A 26,152-nucleotide genomic window follows, 5' to 3' on the forward strand; every position below is an offset into this window, starting at 1 on the left:
AAATAACTGCTCCTTTTCTCCCCACACTAAGCAAATGGGAGGAAAGCGGGTTAAAGATGTTGTTTTGAGCTAGCTCCTATATTTCCCTCAAATGCGAGATGGCCTCCTCCATGACACTCACACTGTGTTCCCTCATCACTTCAACAAATGACCTCTAATTAGTGTTGTGTTTTTGGAGCTTCAGCTGCCAAAAACAATTTGCCTATTTTTTCTCAACCTGCGCCAAAGTGTTGACTTGAATAGAGCCAGTGACAGGACGGGAATAGCCCTGAGAGGAGGAATCTAATTCCATGAGAAATCCCTGTTAAGATCACCAAATAACCATGTGACCTGAAGGGTTACCCGGGCGCAGTAAAGGCTGAACAGATATCAACAAACACTGGGATTGGACTGTAGATGGACATCGCTCCTGACCTCAAATAACCTGAGATATTTTCCCTCCATATGAGAGTAGCCTAAATAAGAGAAAGAGACAACCCATAAGCATTAAAACACAACCTTGAGGGAAGGCTGTGACATGGCACCAAAAACACACACACAAACACACACACACACACACACACCCTTAATGTAGAGTTCACAGTGGGGTGAGGCTCATGAGGAGCAATGATTCAGATGACAGGCAGTCCTCAAGCAGTCATCAAGCAGTCATCAGGCAGTCATCGGGCAGTCCTCAAGCAGTCCTCAGGCAGTCCTCAGGCAGTCATCAGGCAGTCATCAGGCAGTCATCAGGCAGTCATCCAGCAGTCATCAGGCAGTCATCAGGCAGTCATCAGGCAGTCATCAGGCAGTCATCAGGCAGTCACCAAGCAGTCATCAGGCAGTCATCAAGCAGTCATCAAGCAGTCATCAGGCAGTCATCAGGCAGTCATCCAGCAGTCATCAAGCAGTCATCAGGCAGTCATCAGGCAGTCATCAAGCAGTCATCAGGCAGTCATCAGGCAGTCATCAGGCAGTCATCAAGCAGTCATCAGGCAGTCATCAGGCAGTCATCAAGCAGTCATCAGGCAGTCATCAGGCAGTCATCAGGCAGTCATCAGGCAGTCATCACACACACAGTTCTAAAATGGCTGAATGAATCCCCCAGGGAGAGACTGACAGAGTGTGTGAGTGAAGCCATGCTTAGCCTCATCTCTGTGCACAGCCAGGCCTGTGGCACACTGTGGAGTAGTGCAGGTTTCTGGGTTTCCCATGTTAACCACAGCCCCCATAACTTGGCATCAGAGGAGGAAGTGAGTGAGTGTTGGGAAGAGTAGAGGGCTCTCAGAGGGAAAATAAAGTGTGTCTCTAAACACGGACAGCTAGACTTGGGCTGGTCCAGTTCTGCTTGTTTTGCTGATTTCTCTTTGACCTTTCTTTCTCCCATGGACCTCTGACCTCTGCCCTTTACCTCTGACCCATGCCCAGGGAAAACCTAAATAAATCACTGCAATAAAATGTGGGACAGATGCTGAGCCTTCAGAATTAAATGCATGGTTGGTATTGAATGACCCATGGACTGGGCTGGATGAAGCAGGAAGTCTGGTTTAGGATACAGATGGTTACAGAGTGACTGGGCTGAGCTGGGCAGGTCTGGTTTAGGATACAGAGGGAGAGTGACTGGGCTGAGCTGGGCAGGTCTGGTTAAGGATACAGAGGGAGAGTGACTGGGCTGAGCTGGGCAGGTCTGGTTAAGGATACAGAGGGAGAGTGACTGGGCTGAGCTGGGCAGGTCTGGTTTAGGATACAGAGGGAGAGTGACTGGGCTGAGCTGGGCAGGTCTGGTTTAGGATACAGAGGGAGAGTGACTGGGCTGAGCTTGGCAGGTCTGGTTAAGGATACAGAGGGAGAGTGACTGGGCTGAGCTGGGCAGGTCTGGTTTAGGATACAGAGGCAGAGTGACTGGGCTGAGCTGGGCAGGTCTGGTTTAGGATACAGAGGGAGAGTGACTGGGCTGAGCTGGGCTGGTCTGGTTTAGGATACAGAGGGAGAGTGACTGGGCTGAGCTGGGCAGGTCTGGTTTAGGATACAGAGGGAGAGTGACTGGGCTGAGCTGGGCTGGTCTGGTTTAGGATACAGATGGAGAGTGACTGGGCTGAGCTGGGCAGGTCTGGTTAAGGATACAGAGGGAGAGTGACTGGGCTGAGCTGGGCAGGTCTGGTTAAGGATACAGAGGGAGAGTGACTGGGCTGAGCTGGGAAGGTCTGGTTAAGGATACAGAGGGAGAACGACTGGGTAGGGAGAGCAGAAACAGGTCTAGTAGAGATGGGGAGCAACAGCTACCAGGCAACTGAGATTGATGGATGGAATGCCTGTGTGGTAGCAACCTTTGAGGAGAAGAAAGGCAGCGTCCAGCGTCCCTCGCCCAAACAGAGCTGTGAGCAGGAAAACCCAGATTCAGAGCTACTGTAGGTAAATACTGCAGGGAGGGTGGGAGGGGGCAGTGGGAGGAGTGTCTATCAGTAACCTCACTGGATTCCCATTCTCAGCCTCTTTGGTCATACAGTGCTGCTTCACTCTGACCTGCACAACCCAGCTCAACCTCCATGACTGTGTGGATGAGACATAACACAGAACAATACGAGCCTGATTCAAAGACCAACCGCCGACTGACTCTTTAATCTATAGAACCTGCTGGAAATGAAACATGTAAAAGTATGTCAACATACACAGCACATGCCATATCTGATATTATTATGGGATTCATCTCTGATATGTTATTTGAGTATGACAAGAGAAAATGCAGAAAAATATAACTATGCTTATTTAACTACTTCATTACCTATTCTCTGGCAATACTGACATTCTGAGTTTGTGAAACCCTGTTCTGGACTACAGAGTTCCTGCTTTCTGCTTTGAAGCAATGCAGTTTCATGCTCTCGCTCTCCTTTGTAAAATGCTTTTTGATTGCACAATAATTCAAAATGTAATTGCGGTAAAACGCTGTATTGAAAGCAACCGGTGTTGTTACTGTTGAAGATAAATGAGTCCCAGTTTTCTGGTCTGAATTGTCTTTATTATTGAACAAAGGACACTCACGTTGGCCATTCAAGGTGGGTGCATAGGCCTATACGTTAAATGTACTGTTAGATATCAACTATCAGTAATATTAGGCTATACTTAAGAGTTAGCGATCTAGTTAACCACTTACACAGGTGGTGAATTAGCCCCAAATGAATTAGCCTATGTGATATTAGGGCAAAAAAAGATGTAGACAAATGCATCTCTATTGAGCAAAAAAATCTAAAAATTATGGAACCCTATTTTTATATTAAAATAATAACAATTGCATAGCTGTCAAACTTCAAATTCATGACAATGACTGGTTTAGGTTGCAAGTTAAAGTAATCCAAAAGTAATCAGATTACGTTATTCATTTTGAGTAAGCAATAACTAATCCTTCTCTGACCCTGCTGGATTCCCCACACCACTGGAATTCCTTAACATGATATATTAGGAGACCTGTGCCATACACCTCTGACAGTAGCATAAGAGAAATATGAAGAGAATGAGCACAGAATGAGCATCGAAAAGGGTCACTTATATAATTTCACTGTTGGAGTTGAGGTTGACAGATTTGTGTCAACTCTCATTTACCAGTTTCTTTTGCATTAACCATGTGTCACGGTTGTCGTAGAGAGGAGCAGACCAAAGTGCAGCGTGTGTGTCGTTCTACATTTTATTTATACTGTGAAACTATGCAATACATAAATAAACTTCATGACAAAAACAACAAACTGTGACGCAGAGGTGAAACATACACTACTCAAAATGAATCTCCCACAAACCCAGGTGGGACAAACACCAACTTAAATATGACCTCCAATTAGAGACAACGATGACCAGCTGCCTCTAATTGGAGATCATCTCAAACAAAGCCCAACATAGAAATACAAAAACTAGAACAACCCAACATACAAATACAAAACTAGAATATAACAACATAGAAAAAAACTAAACTAGAAAACCCCCCTGTCACGCCCTGACCTACTCTACCATAGAAAATAACAGCTTATCATGGTCAGGACGTGACACCATGTTAGAATCTATTACAAATCTTTAAAGTAACTATACAGTGTTTCCATATTTCTATGAAGTGTTACCGATAATTCATTACAATATAAATGAAATAGTTTTCCTTCCATTTTCCAAGCCCCATGCCGTCTTTTTAATTGTCTTTCTAAATCATCATTCTATGTCTAATAAATCACTGTGTGTGTTTATTTCATGAAAATAACTTCAAATATATATTTTAGCATTTATTTCCCGAGCCTCCTTTTGCCATTGAAATGCTCAGTCTGATCGAGTGGGCGTGTTGATAAAACTTGTATATATTTACATACACAGCCTGTCACGCTCGTCGTTAGAAATGGCGGACCAAAACGCAGCAGGTATGTGTATACTCATCTTCTTTATTTACGGAAAAGAAGGAAAAAACCAAACAAACACGTATACAAAAATAACAAAACGACGAACGACAAAATAACAGTCTTGCAAGCAACACAGCAATCCAAGAACAATCTCCCACAAATACAAGACAAACACACCCAACTAATATAGGACTTCCAATCAAAGGCAACACCAAACAGCTGCCTTCAATTGGAAGTCCACCCCAATTAACTCAACATAGAAACACACTCACTAGACTACACATAGAAATACATAAACATAGACCATAACTCAAAACCCGGAAATAATAAATCAAACACCCTCCTAACTAACACACCACCCTGAACCACATAAAACAAATACCCTCTGCCACGTCCTGACCAAACTACAATAACAATTAACCCCTTTTACTGGCCAGGACGTGACACAACCCTGATTGGCGGATAGAATCATCTAGACTCGAGTCTAGAGCCTACCCCGCTTACCACTTCATAGTAGATCAGATTGTGATGTTATTATCTGGGCCAAAAACTCATCCCACTTAAACAGGCTGAAATGCCAGGAATTCTTTTCAAACACTTCTCACACAAAAAGGGCATTATCTTAATTGTTACAATTTCAGAGTATTATTTCATCCTCATAGTGTCGAAATATAACAAAAACAGGAAAATCACGTTTTTGACTGCAATGTCCATTTGGGCATATACCGGTCATTGAAAATATTTATGCAAGTAGACCACTGATTTGCCAGTTCAGCCATGATTTATGAGGAAATAGCAAGCATTTTTTTAAACGGTCTGTTGGAGATGCAAGTTTGAGGTGGGATTTTTGAAGTGTTTATTTTTTTCTCCAATTTATGCTTTGGACACAAATATGAGTATAGGACAAGTCAACAACATTATTTGGGTATGGGTAAGTTAACAGAATATGAACTTTTAAAAGTGAGATTTTCAATGGACAGTTACTTTAAATGAACTCTCAGAACCTAGGATGGAAATGTAATTACTGTCAAATATAGTAATAGCTACACAAAACCAGCCTGGTAGACTGAGGCGTAACAGACTTACCTGTAACTCACAAAGCCTTATTTATCCTTTTTCTCATAATGTTCTACAACAACTTTAACATTGTTCTTTTAAGAAAGGCAATCTTGAATCATTAGGCAGAAAATGACTGCATTTGGAAGCAAACTGCATCACGGCAAGGTTCTGGCAGGTTTGCTCAGTCTAGGCCTCAGTTTCGCTGTGGTGCTGAAGTCACAGCCACTCAGATATGGAAAAGCGTTGTTGTTGTCGTCATTGACCAGCGGCCATTGCAACATGCTAAAGAGAAAATTCTGCATGTCCATTGAGTGCACAGTCCACACACACCTTTGGTCTGCCAAAAGTTACGCTGCCTTAGGTTGCACTCTGTAGCGCCAGTCAGACAAACCCACACAGCTGGACAAAAGCCTGGGTAAATGCAGCTTACAGTACAATATTAGACACAGGCCCGATTGTACACTAGTTTGAATCTCTAGACCAAATATTCAGATTACACAAAATGAATAATCCAGTATTGTACTGTAATTATAACTGGAGAATAAATGCAGGGCCATTCTGATGTTTTGTGAACAATTCCTTTACAGTGCAGAAAAATATAGTTTATTATGACAAAAACCCTTTTTGTAATTTACAAATATGCTGTAGTTCTGTAATGAAGGGCTGGTGTGTCACGGGTGTCGTAGGGTGTAGACCAAAACGCAGCCGGAAAATGTATACTCATCTTCTTTTTTATTTAGGACAAAGAAGGAAAACCAAAACAAACATGTATACAAAAACACAACGATGATTAACAGTCCTGTAAGGCATAACGCTATACACGGAAACAATCTCCCACAAAATCCCATGACAAACACACTCCTAAATATAGGACCTTCAATCAGAGGCAACGATAGACAGCTGCCTCCAATTAAAGGCCCCAATCCCAATTACCAAAACATAGAAATACAAACACCTAGACAGAACATAGAAATAAACTAACATAGAACGATAACCCAAAAACCCCGGAATACATAAATCAAATACCCCTCTACATAAACAACCACCCCGAACCATATAAACCAAATACCCCCTCTACGTGAACACATACACAAACACACCCTGAACCACATAAAACAAATACCCCCTGCCACATCCTGACCCAAACTAAAAGAACAAATAACCCCTTTACTGGTCAGGACGTGACATGTTGGGAGAAAAAGCTTAGCAACTTCACATTTCACTACAATATTTTCCAAAACAAAATCTGTTTGAAAACACCATGACAGGGTCAACTGAAATTACAGTCATTAGTTGTATTTTTTTTATAAAAACATGGGAAAGATTTGTGTAAATGTATAGGAAATGTGTGGGCCTAAGTGAATGTGAATATTGCTCTAACCCTCTTGACCACGATGCCCCACAGCCAACACTTCAAGGACGACCTCTGCTGTATTTGCATAAATGTAGCTTTCACAGTGACTGAATCAGTGTCCTTGTTTATTTTTACCACTGCAGTTTATTTTGGGATCCTGTTCGCATTCTAAAGCAAATCGTAGTCTGCCTTAATTGTGGGGTTGGGGGGTAAGTCAACCTAAAATAACCTTGGGCCCCACACAGATCAACACAGAAAGGGACACCACCTCATCACAGAAAGGGATACCCCCTAATCACGACTAATTAAAAGCTGAGCAAATAATAACAGTGCTCTCTCAAACCAACAGGTAAGATAGTTAGAAGTGCCACTCCAAGGCCATAAAGTTCATAGACTGATGATCTGTCATAGTGTGAACTGTGAATCAATCTGAATGATCATATACACTGAGTGTACAAAACATAATGCTCTTTCCATGACATAGACTGACCAGGTGAATCCAGGTAAAAGCTATGGTCCCTATTTGATGTCACTTGATAAATCAACTTCAAACAGCGTAGATAAAGGGAGGAGACAGGTTAAAGAAGAATTGTTAAGCCTTGGGACAATTGAGACATTAATTGTGTATGTGTACCATTCAGAGGGTGAATGGACAAGACAAGAATTGTAAGTCCCTTTGAACAGGGTATGGTAGTAGGTGCCAGGCGCACCAGTTTGTGTCAAGAACTGCAACGTTGCTGGGTTTCACACGGTCAACAGTTTCCCGTGTGTATCAAGAATGGTCCACCACCCAAAGGACACTAGTTAGAAACTTCCTTCAAACTGCCATTTAAAATGAGGGAGGGCGATTTTTTTTTTAAATGAGCATGGCCTTATTTCTATTACAGCATATTGGATGACTGTCATTCATATTCCATTCACCCAGCTCAATGTAACATCACTAGGTTTAGGCTACTACATGATACTCAAATTTTCCCTATACCCATCATGAAGTTGCTACAACCTAGCCTATGAATGAAAGCTTACAGCGTAGGTGCACAGATCGAGAGAGAAATGGGGGTAAACACGGTGACAGAAAGTGACACATTCAATACCGCCTTGCACACTCTTGCCTGCATCTAGCTGATCTAGGGTGCAATCATTAGTCCACTCCAAACAGTTGCAAAGGAGAGTTTCTATTGGACAAATTCAGGTATGTTTATTCCTGTTTCGTTTGCATTCATTTAAGAAATGTTTTTCAACAGAATCGACGTAATGAATCACCTGATCACCTGGCCACAAACACAGTTCAATTTCATAGCAGCCACATACGAACAGCATGATCACTTTGGTCATTGTATAATTCCTTCTCACATCTACGCGCTCTCCTCCTCTCACCTTTTCCCTTCACTTGTGGACTTCATTGCACAACACAACAGCTGTCTGAGACCAGGCGAAAAAACCATTCCAAGCCAAACCTTCATACCATAATCGCTAACTGCTACACACAGCCTACATTGTTGTGTCACCATATTAGCTAGCATCATAGTCAACATAGCTACTAGAACTAATGCATTAGTAAATCAGCTACAATCATGCAGTACAGAGTACAGCAAGTACTTTAGCAGTTACAACGGTGGGCCCCAGTAGCAATAAATTAATAAAAACCAAAGCTTACCTTGACTTGGAAGACTTCCAGTGTTGGATAGCCATAGCCAGCTAGCAAACATAGCATCCCTCTCTGTTTGAGCTGTGCGTTTGAGTAGGCTAAACTAGCTAGCTGCATTTGCTACCTAAGTATGTGAAAGTGAAAAATATACAACGAAATATAGCTGGCTCACTCTTTCTTGCTTTTCCTTTATTTTTCAAGAAATTAATTTGTTCAAAACTGTTCCACTATTGAGAACCATGAGCCTCCTAGGATTTGTATTGAAGTCAATGTACCCAGAGAAGGACAGAAACTAGCTGTCTTATGGCTAAATCATGTTGCTACCCCAGAGAGTGCTGTTGAGACCTTCGTTGTAAAACAGTGTGTTTTAATAAATTATTTGGTGACATGTGAATATATTTAGTATAGTTTTATCTAAAAGGATAACATTTTTAATGTTTCACTATTTACATTTTTTATGAAATTCACTGAGGCGGATGGTCCTCCACTTCCTCCCCTGATGAGCCTCCACTGGCACGCAGAGACATACAAATGCTATCCACGAGTTCATCTGACTCTGGGGATGTAGATAAATGGCCTCATTGCCAAAATCCCAAAATATGCCTTTAACTTTATGCAGGAGAGGTGCAACCATGTGATTTTATTTTTCATAATTGAGTGGAGATATTGATTAATTTCAGTTTGACATTTCATGTGTACCTTTTTTTTATTAAAACAGTCAACTGTGTATGTTGCTGGTTATTATTACAGTTTAATAACTGTATTATGCATTTAAAATATTATGTTAAGTTTCAAACCATACAGTATGTACAGCAGCAGTAGTAACAACCTGACATACTAGGAAAATCATACAGTAGCAGAAAAAGAGTACAAAATGTTTGTTTCATTGAATATGTCCCCATTAACAGTCACACTGGTATTCAGTGCAGTATGAATGGCCATGGCACCAAGACTAATTGGACTGTACCAGAGTACGTGCCTCTATGCAAGGTCCCTCTTAGACTTGTAAATGTGCCTATTTGTAAGTTAAGATTTGTCTGTATAATTTTCACAAAAGTCACTATAAATTAGCATTTAAAACCTGTTTTTATTTATTTTTTAAATCAGGGGGCATGCCCCTGGAACCCAGTAGCAAAATGTGTCCCCACCAATGTCAGAGTAGCTCCTACGCCCCTGATTGTGAGTGTGTTGTGAGTGACTGACCTGTTACTGGCCACCTCCTTTACAGGGCAGTGGGAGAGGAAAGTCAACTCCAGTGTAGGCTCAAGAGTGTAAACTAGTATAAGGCTCCATGCCTTACCACAGTTTATCTGATACTGTGCAGATAGACTCAACACATGCCAGCCAGACAATGTGGAGATGTGGTTAGAGGGGAAAAGCTGAAATATGCCAATGAGCCATGTCTGAGAAATGCAAGGTAATAGTAAAGTTTCCACTGAGATGTAATTGTTTCTTTTGATGTTGATGATTTAGGCCTAGGGGCCTATGTGCAATTTCTTCCCTAGTAGGCCTGATATTGTTCAGAAATATGTCTCCAAAAAGGGCATCAAACCAACCACTCACCCACTCTGAATCCAGGCCCTGTGAGAGTATCCGCTGACTGTCCGTTCTCGCCTATCAGTGTGGTATTGTTGCCCTGCTCACAGGTGTCCTGGCACTGGCCTTTCAAACACATCCTCTTGCAGATGAGAGGGGCGATGACCACTTTGAAGCGCTCCCGGGTGGATGCGCGCTCTGCGCACCAGGCTAGCCTCTGGACACCCAGCCAGATGACGAGCAGATGGGAAATGATCAGAGAAGGCATCCTGGCATCCTTCACTGCCGTGCACGAAGAGATGGGGGCATTCACGGTGGCAAAATGGAATGCTCCTAAAGACTGTTTAGCCCGGACCAAACCACCAATGGAGTCGATATTCCTTTCAATCGAACCCTGAAAACAGCCGACTAACTTCCGTAGATATTCCAAAATGTTGATTATAAAGGTGCCTCATACAACGACAAAAGTATGGAGAAAACTCCAGTGGTGTACTTCCTTCCTTTCCTTTCAAAACAGCTAATTTCAGTCACCCTGCATAAAACAATTATTCATTCAGAACTGTAAAAGGTATGCCTTTTTTTGTTGTTAAAATACAGGACGCCGTTAACAACCCAAAAGTTACCGAGATAACTTTCCCCTTTTCCTACCCGCTTTCTCGCTCTCTTTTCTCCCTGATGTTGCTTGGATGGTTGGCTTGTGCGTATCTGGGTTTGGGAAAGAAGGGGAGGAGAGAGGGAGAGGGAGCCAATCCTCTCCAGAGAGGGCTGGCAGCAGGCCAGGCATGTTGGTCATTTCTCTAACGCCCCCTATCCTCCCATCCAGCGAAAGATAACCGCGGCTGTGCGTGTCGCTCTGGAAAACACCTCCTAATCAAAAAGTGTGAACTGCCAACAGTGCGTAGCAGCTCCTCATTCAGAAGAACCTAGCTTACAGTTACAGTTGTGGGAGGAAAAGAGGTGCCTGTTGAGAAAACGGTTTCCCCCCCAAAAACATGAATAATTAGCCCTCATAATTTAGGCCTATCTCATTTCTGGACAAATGAAAAATGAATGACCAATATTGGTACATACACTATCGTTCAAAAGTTTGGGGTCACTTAGAAATGTCCTTGTTTTTGAAAGAAAAGCACATTTTTTGTCCATTAAAATTACATAAAATTGATCAGAAATACAGTGTAGACATTGTTAATGTTGTAAATGACTATTGTAGCTGAAAACCGCAAAACACCAGTCTCAACATCAACAGTGAAGAGGCGACTCCGGGATGCTGGCCTTCTAGGCAGAGTTGCAAAGAAAAATACATATCTCAGACTGGCCAATAAAAATTAAATATTAAGGTGGGCAAAAGAACACAGACACTGGACAGAGGAACTCTGCCTAGAAGGCCAGGATCCCAGAGTCGCCTCTTCACTGTTGACGTTGAGACTGATGTTTTGGGGGGACTATTTAATGAAGCTGCCAGTTGAGGACTTGTGAGGCGTCTGTTCCTAAAACTAGACACTCTAATGTACTTGTCCTCTTGCTCAGTTGTGGCCTGGGGCCTCCCACTCCTCTTTCTATTCTGGCTAGAGCCAGTTTGCGCTGTTCTGTGAAGGGAGTAGTACACATCGTTGTATGAGATCTTCAGTTTCTTGGCAATTTCTCACATGGAATAGCCTTAATTTCTCAGAACAATAATATACTGACTAGTTTCAGAAGAAAGTTAATTGTTTCTGGCCATTTTGAGCCTGTAACAGAACACACAAATGCTGATGCTCCAGATACTCAACTAGTCTAAAGGCCAGTTTTATTGCTTCTTTAATCAGGACAACAGTTTTCAGCTGTGCTAACATAATTGCAAAAGGGTTTTCTAATGATCAATTAGCCTTTTAAAATGATAACCTTGGATTAGCTAACACAACGTGCCATTGGAACACAGGAGTGATGGTTGCTGATAATGGGCCTCTGTACGCCTATGTAGATATTCCATTTAAAAAATCAGCCATTTCCAGCTACAATAGTCATTTAGAACATTAACAATGTCTATGTATTTCTGATCAATTTTATGTTATTTTAATGGATAAAAAATTAGCTTTTCTTTAAAAAACAAGGACAGTTCTAAGTGACCCCAAACTTTGAATGGTAGTGTATGTGAGACAGCACAACGACTGGATGAGACAGTAACATTGCCAAATCTTGCTATCCGATCAAAGTATACTGGATTTTTATATAGTAGTGAAATGAAATATAAAGAAAGTATGAAGTAACAACAGAGCATTACCACATACGGAAAGGGGAGTAGGCTAAGAGACAATTCATGCTTGATCTGAAAATGTGGTCGGAGGCGCTGTATGGATGGTGTGACACAATTGCGGAGACTCCAGAGGCATGCAGAGGCCAAATTGAGCTCTGTACTGCATCGAAGTGCGCCTCTCAAATTTGGTAACAATGGAGAGGGCTCCGTATAGCTCCACATTTACATAATTGGTTGACGGTAGGTGAGGGCGAGAGGTCCTATATAAACACAAACTCACTTCCTTGACAACGACAACAGCTCTGCACTGCTCACAAAGCACAAGAAGTATGAATGCCCTTACTTCTCCAGAAGCCATATCACAGTAAATGCTGCACAGCCAATGCAGACCTCAGATTGACCATTCAGTGCCTTTTACAGACCACACACCATGATGATTAGTTGACCTGCACAATCAGTTAATGATGTACGGTTGGGGTCAGGAATATCATCCGGTTGGGTCATGTGATTGGCCAGGAGAAAGTGAGAGTTGGGGAGAGGGGTTGAGTCACTTCCTCTCCGAAAAGTAAGAATGTTTGCTTTCAGTCGCTAAGGAAATGACTGCATGGGCCTGGAGAGAGTTCACAGGCTGCTCTCACATTTCTCTGCCTCCGCTTCTCCCCCTCACAGCGACATGCCTTGCCAAGACACACTTGCAGAAAACATTCACATGCAAACTCACAATCGAATAAAATAAAAAAACTCACTGGAGCTCACAAAAATAGAACCCAGTGGAGCTGTAACACATAAAAACACTTACTCAAGCACCTTCACTCACACCCCAACAAAACAAATAACTGAGTCAAGAGCCCAGTCCAGCTTTTAACATTAGAACGGGAGAGAGGTACTCAGACTAAACAGATGAGAAATGGAGTTGGAAATACACACTCGGGGCACCACCACCTGCACACAGAGCTATCAAAGGTCTGATCACTGACTGCCACTCATACACATGACAGGAATGTCAGGGAGTCACAGCTATAGAAAGGGGGGGGGCTACATCACTGTCTAATTTCTATAGTCACAGAGGGGACAAAAGAATTCCAGTTACTTCTGTTGCGAAACAGACACGATACACACTGGGGCAATTGTGTGAAATTGCCCCCTTTGTAAACTCTATAGTTATTACTTACAAACCAAGTAGTAAGGCTACTGTGACTCATTACAACACATATTCATCTTCCATATCAAGACAATCGTCACGTGGGATAACTGTGAAAGCCAGAACCCCACCAGACTGGGTCAGTGGTACCAGTGGGACAGACGGTGAGACCACAGGGCCAGGGAAGGGTGGAGGCTGTGGGCCTAGACATCACAGAGATCAGCCCTCACATTTCAGTGGGACTGGGCAAACAAGGAGAGACTGCTGTGCGCAAGTTTGACAAGGGATGGAAGTGTTTGGCTGTGGTTGGCAGGGTTGTTCTATTTATCTAACCTTCGTATGCTACTGGTTTTCCATGAGCCTGATTGTTAAATATGGTGCTTCTCCAGTCATATCCTGTGACTTAGTCTACTAGCATGTCATCAACATTTATGACGAGGGCCCTGTGGAAAGAATTGGGAATGGGTGTCTGTTTTTCTGTGTGCATTTACACAAGGCTGTCATTATAATCAATCCAGGGTGGCTGTGTGTGTCATTGTTTGTGAGTGGTCTTTGGGTGAGGGTGTCCGCAGGGCCATATCCGTCACGGAAGGAAGCAGGGTCACTACTCTGGTTGCATGGCTGGAAAATTAGTGTGAATCAAAAGCACCACAACACCAGTCGGACCACATCAGAGAGACCACAGAGGACACTGTTTTCAACTCCGCCTCTGTTAACCAAGAACATCTTACATTTAATATGCCTGCACTCCACTGTTGACTTGAAATTGTACTGCCACTAAGCCTCATAAACCTTGTGAAAAATAGTGCAAGCTCAAGCCCTCATAGCAAGATCAAGAAATATAGCGCTATTGATTACATAAAGTGCAGTTGACAGTGCATGTCAGAGCAAAAACCTAGCCCTGATGTCGAAGGAATTGTCCGTAGAGCTCCGAGACAGAACTGTGTCGAGGCACAGATCTGGGGAACGGTACCTAAACATTTCTGCAGCATTGAAGGTCCCGAAGAACACAGTGGCCTCCATCATTCTCAAATATAAGAAGTTTGGAAGCACCAAGACTCTTCCTAGAGCTGTTTGCCCGGCAAAAGTGAGCAATCAGGGAAGAAGGGCTTCGGTCAGGGAGGTCACCAAAAACCCGATGGTCATGCTGACAGAGCTCCAGAGTTCCTCTGTGGAGAGGAGAGAACCTTCCAGAAGGACAACCATCTCTGTAGCACTCCACCAATCAGTCCTTTACGGTAGAGTGGCCAGACAGAAGCTACTCCTCAGTAAAAGGCGCATGACAGCCCGCTTGGAGTTTGCCAAAAGGCACCTGAAGGACTCTCAGACCATGAGAAACAAGATTCTCTGGTCTAAGGAAACTAAGATTGCACTCTTTGGCCTGAATGCCAAGCATCACGTCTGGAAGAAACCTGGCACCATCACTACGGTGATGCATGGTGGTGGCAGCATCATGCTGTGGGGATGTTTTTTAGGGGCAGGGAGATTAGTCAGGAGAGGGAAAGATGAACGGAGCAAAATCCAGCGAGATCCTTGATGAAAACCTGCTCCAGAGCACTCAAGACTTCAGACTGCGGTGAAGGTTCACCTTCCAACAGGACAACGTCCCTAAGCACACAGCCAAGACAACACAGGTGCTGCTTCGGGACAAGGCTCTGAATATCCTTGAGTGGCCCAGCCAGAGCCTGGACTTTAACCCGATCGAACATCTCTGGAAAGACCTTGAAAATACCTCATTATGGGGTATTGTGTGTAGATTGATGAGAAAAAAACTAACATTTTAAACCATTTTAGAATAAGACTAACATAACAAAATATAGACGAAGTCAAGGGGACTGAATACACTGTACAATAAATAATAAGCATAACTAAGAGAACACAATATGAACAAAGGCCCTTTAATAAGTATAGTATAACATTAAGACAAAGTAACGATGCATCATGGGTCAAAAATACATTTTAAACACAGGAGGAGGACAGGTCATAGCAAAATCCTGTTCTTTAAAATTTGACATTTCGTTAAAAATTGATGTGCAAAAATAACCACTGAATGCAGTACATGACCCTGTTGCCTTGGGTCCAGAGAACCACTAAGGATGATGGATGTAACTCCAGCTGTGCATTTTAAAGTATAGTAGCAGTCAAAAGTTTGGACACAGCTACTCATTCAAGGGTTTTTCTTTACTTTTACTAATTTTCTACATTGTAGAGTAATAGTGAAGATATCAAAACTATGAAATAACACATATGGAATCACAAAGTACCCAAAAAAGTGTTAAACAAAACAAAATCTAATTTATATTCTTCAAAGTAGCCACCCTTTGCCTTGATGACAACTTTGCATTCTTCGCATTCTCTCAGCCAGCTTACCCTGGAATGCTTTTCCAACAGTCTTGAAAGACTTCCCACATACGCTGAGCACTTGTTGGCTGCTTTCCTTCACGCTGCAGTCCAACTCATGCCAAACCATCTCAATTGTGTTGAGGTCGGATGATTGTGGAGGCCAGGTCATCTGATGCAGCACTCCATCACTCCCCTTTTTGGTCAAATAGCACTTACACAGCTTGGAGGTGTGATGGGTCATTGTCCTGTTGAAAAACAAATGATTATCCCATTTGGTTTGCGCTTAGTGGGACTGTGCAGAATGCTGTGGTAGACATGCTGGTTAAGTGTGCCTTGAATTCCAAATAAATCACAGACAGTGTCACCAGCAAAGCACCCCCACACCTCCTCCATGCTTCACGGTGGGAACCACACATGCAGAGATCATCCGTTCACCTACACAGCGTGTCACAAAAGACATGGCGGTTGGAACCAAAAAACTCTAATTTGGACTCATCAGACCAAAGGACAGATTTCCACCGGTCTAATGTCCATTGCTTGTGCTTCTTGGCCCAAACAAGTCTCTTCCTATTATTGGTGTCCTTTAGTAGTTGTTTCTGTGCAGCAATTCAACCATGAAGGCCTGATTCACACAGTCTCCTCTGAACAGTTGATGTTGAGATGTGTCTGTTACTTGAACTCTGAAGCATTTGGGCTGCAATTTCTGAGGCTGGTAACTAATGAACTTATCCTCTGCAGCAGAGGTAACTCTGGGTCTTCCTTTCCTGTGATGGTCCCCATGAGAGCCAGTTTTATTATAGTGCTTGATGGTTTTTGCGACTGCACTTTAAGAAACTTTCAAAGTTCTTGGAATTTTACAGATTAAGACATGAAGGTCAGTCAAAGTAATGATGGACTGTCATTTCTCTTTGCTTATTTGAGCTGTTCTTGCCATAATATGGACTTGGTCTTTCACAAAATAGGGCTATCTTTTGTATACCACCCCTACCTTGTCACAACACAACTGAGTGGCTCAAATGCATTCAGAAGGATAGCATTTCCACAAATTAACTTTTAACAAGGCACACCTGTTAATTGAAATGCATTCCAGGTCACTACCTCATGGTTGAGAATGCCAAGAGTGTGCAATGCTGTCATCAAGACAAAGGTTGGCTACTTCAAAAAATCTCAAATAAATCTAAATATATTTTAATACTTTTTTGGTTACTACATGATTCCATGTGTTATTTCATAGTTTTGATGTTTTCACTATTATTCTTCCATGTAGAAAATAGTAAAAATAAAAACTCCTGAATGAGTAGGTGAGTCCAAACTTTTGACTGCTTTTGTATATTCTCAGTATTGTCAACCTATTTAGAGGGGATTTAAATTAGTAATGGACATTTTCCATAATTGCAGATGGACCAGTTTACAAGGATAATACACTGGGACAGAGATTGACAGCTAAAAGGCTGAAACTAAATGGGCTCTGTTCCTTCAGATAGAAATGGTTTCCATTTTCTCTCTGAATGGGCCGATCAATAACAGGAAGATTTAGAACAATTGCAAGTGATTACATATTTACATTTCATGGTGGCATTAATCGTTAAAAGTACATTCAGCAATATGACGGGACTATAAATATCAACTTCTGACATAGAGAGTAGGAAGAAGCTAATCTGGGCAGCATTACCACACAGCTATCACACTGCATGAGACAGTAAGGAACTCCTGGCTGGTACAAATATATGCAGCTGTTTATCAGTATATCTGTGTGGGTGGGTTCTAACAAGCAGTGGTGTAAAGTACTTAGGTAAAAATACTTGAAAGTAAAACTTAAGTAGTTTTTTTTGGGTAGCTGTACTTCAGTATTTATATTCTGGACAACTTTTACTTCACTACATTCCTAATGAAAAAGAATGTACTTTTTTACTCCATACATTTTCCCTGACACCCAAAAGTACTCGTTACATTTTGAATGCTCAGCAGGACAGGAAAATGGACAGGAAAATGGACCAGGGAGAACATCCCTGGTCATCTCTGCCTCTGACCTGGCGGACTCACTAAACACAAATTATGTCTGAGTGTTGGAGTGTGCCCCTGGCAATCCATAAATTAATAGAACATGAAAATGGTGCCATCTGGTTTGCTTAATATAAGGAATTTGACAATTTATACTTTTACAATTGATACTTAATTACATTTACTGTTGATACTTAAGTATATTTAAAACCAAATACTTTTACTCAAGTATTTTACTGGGTGACTTTCACTTGAGTCATTGTCTGTTAAGGTATGTTTACTTTTCCCCCACCACTGCTAACAAGGCCTTGCGCTCTCACTGAAGTTATTGCACTGCTGTTCATGGTAACGTCACATCGCTGAGTCTCCGTTTATTGTCACCATGGCGGTGGCATTAATAGTAGCAAACTAACTATTGTTACAATTCTATAAAATGGTCTTTGGACATGGTTGCATATAACTCCATTCCATATCAAAATACATGACGAGCACCTTAAAGGATGAGTATCTCCAGCAGACAACGATGATACACACCAGGTAGGTTGTGGGGTTGTATGGGAGAAGGGGGACATGAGACATGGGTACATTTCATATTCTATAAACTACTTTCACATTTCTAAGATTATAATGCACTAAAGTATATGTCAGGGGGTCAGACAGGCACATGAAGTGTCTCTGAAATGAATAGGCTACCCTGGTCAAGTGACAATACTAAGGATGTAGATAGATAGCCTGTTTCTCAGGGATGGAATTTTAGACTTCCTCACACAGTACAGTAATGGAATAGGAAGACTCTTTACGGTCATGTTCCTAATGCTCTAGGCAGAAGGATGTGGCCATCCTACACACAGTCAACATCGTCCCCTTCAGCTGCCCACTCATCAAACCTCATCTGAGGGGAGGGGGCAGCAGGATGGAGGCTGTTGATGTTGTCCAGGGTGTCTGGGTCTGGCTCCTCTCCCAGGCCTGCCTCCATGTTGCCAGACTCCTCACGGTGAGTGCGGACATGCTTGCGCAGCGCCGCAGGCTCCTTGAAGGTGCGGTTACAGAAGGGGCAGATGCAGGGTTTCTCTCCAGTATGGATGCGCTGGTGGTGCTTCAGGTGCTGCAGTCGGCTCAGACGCTTGCCACAGATGGCACACACGTAGGGCTTGTCACCAGTGTGGGTGCGCTGGTGCTTTCGCAGGCCGTCTAAATGGCGGAAGATTTTAGGACATTCAGAGCAGGAGTAGGGCTTCTCGCCTGTGTGAATGCGAAGATGGGTTTTCAGGGCCCCTGACTCACGGAAGCGGCGGCCACACACCCCACACGGGTAGGGCTTCTCTCCTGTGTGGATGCGGATGTGCTTCTTCAGGCTGGAGATGAGGCGGAAGGTCTTCCCACACTCTAGACAGTGGTGGGGGCGATCTGCATCTGGGTCTCCTGGAGAGGTGGACGGTCCTGCTGTCTCTCCCGCCCTCCCTGGGGACATGCTGTCCCTTCCCACTGTTCCAGGAGACCTTAACACCGCTTTCTGTCCTGCCAGTCCACCCTGAGCCGGACCACCAGTGGCAGTACGTGGCCTCATGGGTTTTGGGTGACGAAGAGAGTAGCTGCCGGAGCGTGATGACCCCTCCTGCTCCACCACATGGATATATCCCAGATCACCCACATTCTGGGCCGTCTGCTCACTGCCGCCAGCATCCCCGGCGCTCCTCGGCCCCGGCCCTCTCCTGCAAGCCTGCCCTGGACCTGAACTTGAACCAGGCCCCTGCTCTTCTTTGATCTCAAATCTGGTTCCTCCTGCTCGTGTCCCCTGCTGCTGCCTCCTCTCATCTGTTTAGTACAAAATAACATAAAGGGCTGTAAGCACACAGATATTCAAATGTTTAAATTCATTCCAAATGAATGGCATTAACTAGAACACATACAATACATGACCAAATTTATGTGGACAGCAGCTCGTCAAAAATCATGGGCATTAATATGGAGTTTGTCCCCCTTTTGCTGTGATAACAGCCTACCCTCTACTGGGAAGGCTCTCCAATAGATGTTGGAACATTGCTGTGGGGACTTGCTTCCATTCAGCCATAAGAGCACTAGTGAGGTTGGGCACTGATGTTAGACGATTAGGCCTGGCTCGCAGTCGGCGTTGCAATTCATCCTAAAGGTGTTCGATTGGGTTGAGGTCAGGGCTCTGTGCAGGCCAGTCAAGTTCTTCCACACCGATCTCGACAAACCATTTCTGTATGGACCTCCCTTTGTGCACAAGGGCATAGTTGTGATGAAACAGAAAAAGGCCTTCCCAAACTGTTGCCATAAAGTTGGAAGCACAGAATCATCTAAAATGTCATAGGGTTAAGATTTCCCTTCACCGGATCTAAGGGGCCTAACCCAAACCATTGAAACCAGCCCCAGACCATTATTCCTCCTCCACCAAACATTACAGTTGGCACTAGGCATTGGGGCAGGTACCATTCTCCTGGTATACCCCAAACCCAGATTGGTCCGTCGGACTGCCAGAATACGAAGCGTGATTCATCACTCCAGAGAACGTGTTTCCACTGCTCCAGAGTCCAATGGCGGCAAGCTTTATACCTCTCTAGCCAACGCTTGGCATTGCGCATGGTGATCTTAGGCTTGTGTGCAACTGCTCAGCCATGGAAACCCATTTCATGAAGCTCCCGACGAACAGTTCTTGTGCTGACGTTGCTTCCAGAGGCAGTTTGGAATGCGGTAGAGTGTTGCAACCGAGGCCTGATGATTTTTACGAGATATACGCTTCACCGGTCCCATTCTGTGAGCTTGTGTGGCCTACCACTTCGCGGTTGAGCCGTTGTTGCTCCTAGACGTTTCCACTTCACAATAACAGCACTTACAGTTGACCGGGGCAGCTCTAGCAGGGCAGACATTTGACTAACTGTCTTGATGGAAAGATGGCATCCTATGACGGTGCCATGTTGCAAGTCACTGAGCTCTTCAGTAAGGCCATTCTACTGCCTGTTTGTATATGGAGACTGCATGGCTGTGTGCTCGATTTTATACACCTGTCAGCAACGGGTGTGGCTGAAATAGCCCGAATCGACTGATTTGAATGGGTGTCCACATGCTTTTTTTGTATATATAGTGTAGGTAGTGGTATTCTAAATTGTTATATCTACATATATACATAGGATTGCCTTAAGACAAATAGGAATAATTTACCTGGCCGGCTGTGGTCTGAGCAGATGTTAGGTGTGTTGGCAGCATAAGAATCCATAGAATGGTTGGTCACAGAGCCGTCTGGTTGGATAGAGAGCTGACACATTTTATAGTCATCCCTGGAGTCGTACCCATGCATTGACTCACTGAGAGAGCCACTCATCTCTAGGTCGACCCCGGAAACACACCGTCCGTCCGCGCCATTGACATTACGGTGGCTCTGGCGGTCCCTGTCCATACTTGTGTTCATAGAGCCAATAGATGTGAGAGAGGGGGCGAAAACTGACTGACCCATGGTCTGTGCACCGGGGAAAGGAATTTGCAACTGGTCAATTAACTTTTGGGCGCTGCTAAGGCATTCCTGCAACGTCCTCAATTCCACTTTGAGTCTTTCGTTCTCCTGCTCCTTGTTAACCAGCTCTTGTTGGGTCTCGTTGAGCACAAGTACTACCTCGCCCAAGAGGGTATCCACAGCAGCGGATAACGTGGTTCGAATGGTCGGGGCTAACCGTGTCTTGAGTGAGGATACAGTCATGTTGCCCTGGCATGCTTGGTGCGCATACTCAGCTTTCTCTACTTTACGATCACAACAAGACTCAGTCCCAGCTCGGTTTGGGGCGTTGATTATACTTTGTTTACGATTAGCACCACCGACTGTGCTATTGCTATTCAACGGAGAATCCATGCCGCTGTTACAATTACCTCGCCTGGAAGCCATAGCTAGCTAACAACAGTAGCTAACGTTACTGCGCTGGCCAGCTTGCGCCGAACTGCGAAGGCCGCCTGAGACTAGTTAATAGTTCAAACGTGAAATATAACTATTTCACTGTAAGCAAATCCAACAAGGTACCGTTCACTATGCCAATAAATAATGTAATTTCTTGACAAGTTAGCTAGCTCACTAGCTAAACCCGAAAAAAGAGATAACGTTACTGTTAGCTGCCAAGCAAGCTAACATCAGCTAGCTAGTTGACCAAAGACACAGATGGTGATGAATGAAAATGGTCTGTCAAAATTCAGCAACAGAAGTTTGTTTTTTGCTTTATATTAACAGCGTGTCTGGAGTAAACTTGCACTGTAAATCTAATTGAGAGCTATGCTAGTCGCAATGCCAACAGCCGTTCGACGTCCATCTTCTACTTCTAGGTAGGGGCGTTTCACCGTCGCACATAAATGACGTATACTCTGGTACATGAAACGAAAGCGTTCCTCTGGTGTTGCTGACGGATGCCAGATCTTACAACACCTGGAAAGGCATTTTCAGTATCAGCTAACCACATCATATGCTATAGCAATCAATTCAATGCAAGGGGCTTTATTGGCACGGGAAACATATGTTTACGTTCTCCTGCTCCTCCAATAAAAAGTGAACAGAAACTATTACTAACACAAGTTCCAAAAGAATAACGACATTTCAAATGTCATATTATGTCTATACAGTGTTGTAACGATGAGCAAATAGTTTAAGCAATCCATTTCAATTTAAGGGTCTTTATTGGATGGGAAATATATGCTTACATTGCCAAAGCAAGTGAAATAGATAATAAACAAAAGTGAATATCTAACTTGATGATAGGTAGCACGCAAAAATTGCTTGATGCATGCAATGTCTGAGCATGGGAACGCGATCAATGGTTGGCTACAAGTTATTTTCACAAAGTTCTAAACCCAGAGGCGCAACATTGCGAGGCTTCCGGGAACCCTTGCGAAACAGATCAAACAGACCAGGCCTGGGGTTTGAGAAGTCAACGAGAGAAGTAAAACATTCTTCTTTTGTTGTTAATTTTCTTGAAATCTAAAGGCACAACCTAGATTTGAGCCAATGTCTAAAGTAGTTGAATATGTTATTACTCCAACCTCATGAAAGTGACAAACTGACACGTTTTCAATTTAGTCAAAAACAACTTTATATCGAAAGAGTACCTTTGATTTGACGGCCTGCACATGCGCAGTTTGGTGCGAGACGACTGTTAGATTGAGCCTAGCTAGGCAACTCGCCATCGTCTAGAAGTGTGATCGGGATTTCGATTGGCTAAAGTTGCTTCTCCAATCTTCAGAGTTCGCGGTTGAACACTGTATGCTGGAAACACTCATTTTTTATGTCTGACTAAAAAATAAGGAATATTCAATAAATATGTATACCGAACTTGTTTTTGCGTGGATTCCGCGACGCGGTTAGGTTATCAGCCAACCTACCAGGGTAGTTACAAACAGCACATGAATAAAATCAAAAACATGTATTGATCACATCTTTACTAATGCTGCAGAAATTAGCTTAAAAGCAGTATCCAGATCCATCGGATGTAGTGATCACAATATAGTAGCCATATCTAGGAAAACCAAAGTTCCAAAGGCTGGGCCTAATATAGTGTATAAGAGGTCATACAATACGTTTTGTAGTGATTTCTATGTTGTTGATGTAAAGAATATTTGTTGGTTCGTGATGTGTAATGAGGAGCAAACAGAGGCTGTGTAACAGTGTAGGTTCCGTCCCTCTCTTCGCCTCAACCCGGGCTCGAACCAGGAACCCTTGCACACATCAACAACTGACACCCACCGAAGCATCGTTACCCATCGCGCCACAAAAGCCGCGGCCCTTGCAACGCAAGGGGAAACCCTACTTCAAGTCTCAGAGCGAGTGACGTCACTGATTGAAATGCTATTAGCGCGCACCACCGCTAACTAATTAGCCATTTCACATCGGTTACAGCTGCACTTGACACATTTATGAAATTGCTTATTCCAGTTAAGAATAAGCATGCACCCATTAAGAAAATGACTGTAAAAACGTAAATCCCCATGGATTGATGAGGAATTGAACAACTGTATGATTGAGAGGGATGAGGCAAAAGGAATGGCAAATAAGTCTTGCTGCACAACCAGGGGCGAAAATCTGATATCAACTTTGGAGGGGACAATTACATGAAATTTTCTCAAGAGCAATTCCTGAGGGGGACACCAAAAGTAGTGCTGTAACACATAGCCTACATTGTAATATGGTAAATGTATATTGAGGAACCAAAGAAATAAGGTGTTTGCCGTACTCCTAACTACCGGTACCCAAAACTACACAACTAATCACAACAGCAATACCATTGCCTTTAACAAATCTTAGTTCAGTCACCAGTTTAAGTTGAGAGTGGGGGTATCCATGGCATCTTCCAATTATGTTGCTATTTTACAAGTCAAAAAAATTGAGAACCTTTCATAATGTTGCCAAACAAAGACTCAACAAAGACTCCCTGCATATCTGTCCCCAACTCTGCTGTCTGTGTGCCATCTGTTGCCTGCTCTGCCTAATGACATCATTGTGAAACATTTCCATTAGAATTTCATTTCTTTCTTATGAACATTTTATCAACTAGTCTTTGAGATATTAGGCTACTAGGGTTCTTACTATGCGTTTTGGTGTATTGAAAAATACTCTGATGTCCGTCTTTTATTTTTCTGCCATTTTTCTACCTGGCTGGCTGGCTGGCTACACACACAGTGTGTAGGTTATTTACAGTAAGAGATGGGCTTCTATCATCTTCAATCATTCTATTTGGGCTTCGATCTAAAAGGTAGCTAGCAAATGTGAAACGGATTAAAATGACAAGAGTTGACAGCTGTATGAGTTCCCCATTTACACAACATATGCTGCAACCTTTTGTAATTTTAATAGTTTGTTTCATATTGGCTGGCTTCCAACAATAGCTGAATTTGCAAAGCTAGCGAGCACCAATTCAGTTTCAGTGGTGTTTGCTATAATCTTTGCTACCCAGGTTAAATAAAGGTGAAATAAAATAAATAAATGTTCACTTGCGACAATTTAGCTTTTGCAACGAGACCATTAAATATATTTAAGACAATGGAAGAAAAGAGTGTAGTTCTGTTCGGTTTGGATTTCAGTTTATCGCTAACCTTATCACAGGGACTTTCAAGCACTAACTTACATCATCTGCATGCTGATTCCATCTTTGACGACGCCACATAAATGGAATAGGTACTAGCTAGCTTAATAGTTAATATTTGCGCGCTAGCTCTGCATGTTCAGCTAGTGTGTGTGCGCGATTGACTGGATTAACCTCACGTCAGTTACGTGCATTGAGTGCCTTTCAGACAGTAGATACGACCTCTCTGTTACCTAGCAAGCTAAGGAACTGGCAGTGGATCAAACCATTGTGAGGCAAAGGGTGGGGGGGTTGCAATCTTTTGAAACTTAAAAACGCGCTATTAAGTGTCTATAATCAGCACAATTGCTTTCATTGCGTATTATTAATATTATTTAAATTACATAGTTATGTTTCAGTGATATATTGGGGGGGACAAATCATATTTTTCCCAGGATGGGGAGGTCGTGTCCCCCCCGTCCCCCCCGGGATTTCCGCCCCTGTGCACAACCAATTGCCAAACGTGTTGCAAATTGACAAATAATGTGACTAAACTGAATAAAAAGAAGAAGAAACTACACTATAAAACAAAGATAAAGAATAACAGTAAAAAGCTTTGGAGCACCATAAATTAAATGTTGGGAATAAAGGAAAACTCAGCTCCATCAATCATTGAATCAGATGGCTCATTCTTCACAAAACCAACTGATATTGCCAACTACTTTAAGGATTTTTTTTATTGGCAAGATTAGCAAATTTAGGCATTAGCAAACGCTGACAATACACATCCAAGTATAGCTGACCAAATTATGAAAGACAAGCATTGTAATTTTGAATTCCGTAAAGTGAGTGTGGAAGGGGTGAAACAATTATTGTTGTCTATCAAAAATGACAAGCCACCAGGGTTAGACAACTTGGATGGAGAATTACTGAGGATAATAGTGGACGATATTGCCAGTCCTATTTGCCATATTTTCAATTTAAGCCTACTAGAAAGTGTGTGCCCCCAGGCTCGGAGGGAAGTAAAAGTCATTCCGCTACCTAAGAATAGTAAAGCCCACTTTACTGGCTCAAATAGCTGACCAATCAGCCTGTTACCAACCCATAGTAAACTTTTGGAAAAAATTGTATTTGACCAGATACAATGCTATTTTAAAGTAAACAAAATGACAACAGACTTTCAGCACGCTTATAGAGAAGGACATTCAACAAAAACAGCACTGATGAATGGCTGAGAGAAATTGATGAAAAAAGATTGCGGGGGTTGTTTTGTTAGACTTCAGTGCGGCTTTTGACGTTATCGATCATAGTCTGTTGCTGGAAAAACGTATGTGTTATGGCTTTACACCCCCCTGCTATATTGTGGATAAAGAGTTACCTGTCAAACAGAACAGTGTTCTTTAATGGATGCCTCTCCAACGTAATCCAGGTAGAAT

The 26,152-nt window shown here is 42.9% G+C and overlaps 2 protein-coding genes across 9 annotated transcripts in view; both read right to left on the minus strand.

The window, feature by feature from the left end:
* Positions 1–10,667, minus strand: part of LOC106563447 (latent-transforming growth factor beta-binding protein 3) — a 46,767-nt gene extending 36,100 nt beyond the window's left edge. For 3 of the 6 annotated variants that reach the window (XM_014129030.2, XM_045690055.1, XM_014129031.2), the window contains exon 1: positions 9,974–10,667. In XM_014129030.2, coding sequence (XP_013984505.2) covers positions 9,974–10,214 — 241 coding nt within the window. In that variant the 5' untranslated portion in view covers positions 10,215–10,667. The remainder of the gene's footprint in view (positions 1–9,973) is intronic. The other 3 variants (XM_014129032.2, XM_014129033.2, XM_014129029.2) reach the window with 1 other exon arrangement.
* Positions 10,668–16,426: 5,759 nt separating this feature from the next.
* Positions 16,427–26,152, minus strand: part of LOC106563445 (zinc finger protein 628) — a 33,748-nt gene continuing 24,022 nt past the window's right edge. For 2 of the 3 annotated variants that reach the window (XM_045690058.1, XM_045690059.1), the window contains one exon: positions 16,427–19,479. In XM_045690058.1, coding sequence (XP_045546014.1) covers positions 18,506–19,479 — 974 coding nt within the window. In that variant the 3' untranslated portion in view covers positions 16,427–18,505. Of the gene's footprint in view, positions 19,480–20,847; positions 22,024–26,152 lie in introns of those variants that run through there. The other variant, XM_014129028.2, reaches the window with a different exon arrangement.

This window comes from Salmo salar, chromosome ssa11 (assembly GCF_905237065.1).
Source record: "Salmo salar chromosome ssa11, Ssal_v3.1, whole genome shotgun sequence".
In the NCBI taxonomy this organism is placed as follows: domain Eukaryota; kingdom Metazoa; phylum Chordata; class Actinopteri; order Salmoniformes; family Salmonidae; genus Salmo; species Salmo salar.